Source organism: Gavialis gangeticus, unplaced genomic scaffold (genome assembly GCF_001723915.1).
Source record: "Gavialis gangeticus isolate Ggan-Ray unplaced genomic scaffold, GavGan_comp1, whole genome shotgun sequence".
Classification (NCBI taxonomy): Eukaryota; Metazoa; Chordata; order Crocodylia; family Gavialidae; genus Gavialis; species Gavialis gangeticus.
The window spans coordinates 5,726,481-5,730,921 of NW_017728983.1; the positions used below are offsets into that span (position 1 = coordinate 5,726,481).

Below are 4,441 nucleotides of genomic sequence, written 5' to 3' on the forward strand. Positions count from 1 at the left end.
TACTTGATGGACACAGTTAGTTTCTTTTGAAATCTTTACTATATGCTTAATAAGCAATATATAAAATATAGCCCCAGAGTATAATTAAACCATGGTGATTTCCTGTGTTGGTAGTGGAAGAATTTAATGAATGACTGATCTACTTGGTTTTATCAGGTATGTTGATTAGATTGTGCTCAAGCTTTATGTAAGAACATACAGATCTTGCAAGCTTGTTAACATGTGTAGCTGTTTCATGATTAATGTAGTGGGGTCAATCTTTTTGGCAGGCATGCTATAAGTTAGCCCAGCATCCTTCCTTAGTGCTGCTGTTTTCTGCTCCCTCCCTTGAGCTTCCTACCTAGTCTGTTGTCCTGTGTTCCGCTTCCTCCCATGCTTCGTGCCTGATCTGTTACCTTTCCTCCCCCCAGGCTGTCATGTCACACACAGAGTCTGTCACAACCACCTGTGGCATATGTACCACAGTTTGGCCACCCTTGTGTTAGAGCAGCATTTCTCAACCTGTGGGTCATGACCCCGAAGTGGGTCACAAGAATATATGAAAGGGTCATGAACAAACTTTAAAAATGGATTCCCCTTTAGAGGGAAAAAAAACATGGGAAACCATAACTTTCCCCCTGTATGCAAGGGGCTGTTTGCCCCACCCCCCCATGCCCCACATACTGGGGGCCTGGGGCAGCAGGTCAGGAGTGAGGGGCACTGGATCGGGCCTGGCCATCAATGTTTACGAACGGGTCCTGGTACAAAAAGGGTAAGAACCTCTGTGTTAGGGCATAATAGAAAAATGAAATAGAATAGAAAAAGAGATTTTAAGCACTTCTAGTAATTTGCTAATTTTGAGTATATTTTTGCAAATTTTATGGAACAATGTTAGGGTGGGATGAATGCTGCAAATCAAGTGTGGCAATGATCCATCAGAAATGATTATGCAGCAGTGAAGAATTGGCCAGAGATCTTATTTCATTTCCAGACAATCTCTAAAATTCCTTAGTATGCCTACTCAAAAAGTACAATTATGTTCCTGGTCCTTTGCTGCCTCTCATTTGAGCACTAAACAGCAATGTCTATTTTTTTCTTTTAGGTAACACTTTTATTGCATTATATCCCATATCTTTTCTTCTTCTTTGGGAAAAAACCAAACATGCCAGAAATATAAAATGAGGTTGGCAGGTGCCTGCTCTGATAGCTCCCACACGAATCATTAAAGCAAGACCAAGGCAATTCAGACGGCTGTGTAAGCAATACAAAATGCTCATAAATAACAATAATGGGTAAGCTTTAAGCCAAAGGATTCAAGAAATCATTAGACAAGTTCCATCAGAAAATAAATTTCACATCAGGGTAATTAAGTGCCTTGCAACTCAAAAACTCTTTGACAAATTTACTTCAAGCCCTCCAGAAAACATCTGCTGCCTCCCCTCCAGCAATTTAGCAAGTTTCAGACTAAGTTGCATATTTCCAGACAAAATTAAAAAAGGCCATAAAAAGTACGTTAGTATTAATAATGGGGTTAGCTACTTCTCCGCAATAGAAGTAACAGAGATACAATGAGATCCACTAGTACTTTAAACTCTGAGGGTTTCTTTCAAAGTCAAAGCTTGCAGAGACGTATAAACATGGAAATATGACAACAGCCTGTAACTTAAATGGTCCTCTAAAATGAAGTACTGGAAACGAATGCAGTGCCACAATATGGATTCCAGAATAGAGCATCACAGGGCAGATTCACTTATTAACTGAAGCAGATGTGCTCAGTGGACGCTCTTTAAATCACTGTAACCATCTGAAGTGGTACAAGCATCTTGTTACACAGAGCATAGAGAAGCCCCTCCCTGCAATGATGATGCAACTTGACTGTATACCTGTTGAATTCTCGCCATTCTGCTCATCTCTCAGGCTCTGCTGGCTGAGGTCTGTTACTATGCAAGCTGCTTGCTTCTTCCCTTCTTCATCCCCCGACTCTTCTGATTCAATCCGCCTGTCAACTGTGAGAGATACAGAACAGCAGGCTTAGGCTGCTTTCAGAAGAAAGAGCACCAAGCAGGTACAACAACGAAGACTGACACGAACCACCGTGTGGTTAGTAGAGATCCTAAATTTACTAAATTAAAGGTTTAGTCTTAAATAAAAGGCCTCTTACCCCTTGTTTTTACTTTGATTTTTGGAGCACTTTTTCCTCCCTTCACATCTTCCTAAAACCAACAATCTGGGAAGAAGACTGGAGGAAAAAGGAAATTTCTTAGATCAACAGAGTACGAATCCAAGGGTTAAGGAGATTGAATTAGTACGGGTTACATTTAAAGAGAGGCGAGGGGGCTGGCAACTTCCACCCTAGTTTCAAGGAAGGCTGCTCCTCGCCCTACCAGCCCCTCCAGAGCCCGAGAGGCTGTGGCTCAGCCTCCAGACGCGCCCACAGGCCTCACGATAAGGGGCCGATCGGGGGGGGGGGGGGGGGCAGGGGGAGGAGGCAGCTCGGACCCGCTCGGCCTGCGCGCCCGGGGCCGCCCGACCCTGTGCTCCACACCTGCGGGTCCTACCCCAGCGCCTCGCTCTCGCCCCAGGCCCAACCGCCCAGGCCCCCGGCTCCAGCCCCGAACATGCGGCCTAGCCGGGCCGCAAGTCCCTCCCCCCGGGCCGGGTCCACCGCCGCCGCCGGCCTCTCACCCTCCATCATCTCCTGCGACCCCTCTCCGCTTTCCGCCGCCATGTCGCTTTTCCTGCCTCCGTCCCACCCCCCCCTTCCGGAACTCGCCGCTGCCACGCGCGCAGCCAATCCCCGGCTACAGGGAACCAGCCTTCCAGCCACTCACGTCTCCGCTTTTCTCGCCGGGACTCTCGGGGGGGGGGCTTTCTGCGCATGCGTACGCCCGCCCCGGCGCTCCGCAGCCTTACGGGAGATGTAGTTTCCGCCTTCACGCAGAGGAGGGTGAGGGGTAGAGGTACTGCGGGACCTGGGTACGGCGTCAGCCCGCGCTGCCTCCTCCCCCGGCCCCGGAGCAGCCCTGATGGCCTCGGCAGCGGGGGCAGGGCCGGCCGGGCTCTCGGTGGATCCCGCTGTGCAGTGTTGTGGGTGGCTCAGCACAGCCTTCAGTAAAAACCAGTTCCGCTGCAGCGCAGGCAGAGCACTTGGCCAGGGCTGGGCAGCCGGGGTGCTGCGACCCACATGTCACAGGGGTCACTCTGGTCCTTCCGAGGCAGGTTTGGACACTGCCTCGCTCGGCCCCGGATGGAGGCCCCTCAGTGCCACTTCAGTGCCCAGCATCCATACGTGACACCTACACTCGGATCAGTTGCCCAATGACTAGGGGGTGTGAATGTAAATAGCTTCAGCCCAGGGTGGGGCCGAAGGCAGGGAAGACTTGCACTTTGTGGACTAACTACCTCAGAGACGTGTAAGTGGAGAGCCACGAGCTCACGGGAAGTCTACCTGTAAAAGGCAAAGCTGGGAATAAAAACGCATAAGCTGGTTTGACACTAAGAGCTAGCTCTGATAACGGTTTATGGCCCATTTTAATTCTGATTTTTTTCCCACGCAAAGACGAGACTTACCCGCCTCCCCCGCCATTCCTTGTAATAGGCCTTGATCTCCCAGTAACCCGCTGTTTTTTTTCCCCCTAATTGTGTCAGCCCCTCCCCTGTGCTTTGCTCGCTCCGTGCCCGCCTTCCTGCCACCAGGGCCCGGGCAGGAAGAATCTTCTGTGCCAAAGCTCTGACTTGATTCTGGCTACAGAGTTGGCTCAGTACAAGATACCACCCTAACACGTCCTTGCCCCTCGCGTGAGCTTCCCCAAGCAGGGCCTGACTTCCTCTGGTGCTATGAAGGGCCTGCAGGACGTGGAGTTTTCAACTAGAAAGCAGTGGTCGAAAAAATGAAGGGGCAGGTGGGCAGGAGGGAAATAAAGCAGCTACCCCGCTGAGGGACTCAGCAAGGGCTCCTCCTAGCGAGTCCAGGGGAATGGGGTAATAAGACTCCGCAGCAGGCTCTGTTCTGACTGCCCCTAACACAACCTAGTCACATACATTGTCATACACACATGCACGCACAGCGCCATACACAGAGCATCACACGCGGGAAGAGCGCGACTAGACCCCCTCTAGAGCCATTTTGCCTCCTCCCGCGCCCCGTAGGCAGAGGCAACTGCGTCCCTAGCAACCCCGCGCGCGGGGATTTGGCCCATGGAGAAGCCGTTTGGGCCACGCGCCCCGGAGGCCGATTGGCTGCTGTGGCTGTCAGTTCCAACCGTCCCCGCGGGTTCCGCCCTCCGGATTGGACGGAGCGGTGAGCGCAGCCCGCCCCTTTCCCGGCGGGGCAAGCGGCGCTGCCCAGGCTGAGGGAGGGGGCGGGCCTGCGGCTGGTTTGTGCCACTGAGGTCCCTTGTTCATCCCCGTGTCTCCGGGCTGCGGGGCACGGAGTCGCTCCCGGCCTCTTGTGGCTTGGGGG

General features: G+C 52.0%; 1 protein-coding gene across 5 annotated transcripts in view; it reads right to left on the minus strand.

The window, feature by feature from the left end:
• Window positions 1–2,768, minus strand: part of PPP1R7 (protein phosphatase 1 regulatory subunit 7) — a 30,956-nt gene extending 28,188 nt beyond the window's left edge. For 3 of the 5 annotated variants that reach the window (XM_019513512.1, XM_019513526.1, XM_019513536.1), the window contains exons 1-2: window positions 2,665–2,768; window positions 1,863–1,985 (exon numbers count right to left, since the gene is read on the minus strand). In XM_019513512.1, the coding sequence (XP_019369057.1) occupies window positions 1,863–1,985; window positions 2,665–2,707 (166 nt within the window). In that variant the 5' untranslated portion in view covers window positions 2,708–2,768. Of the gene's footprint in view, window positions 1–1,862; window positions 1,986–2,140; window positions 2,219–2,664 lie in introns of all 5 variants that reach the window. The other 2 variants (XM_019513545.1, XM_019513519.1) reach the window with 2 other exon arrangements.
• Between the last annotated feature and the right edge of the window lie 1,673 nt (window positions 2,769–4,441).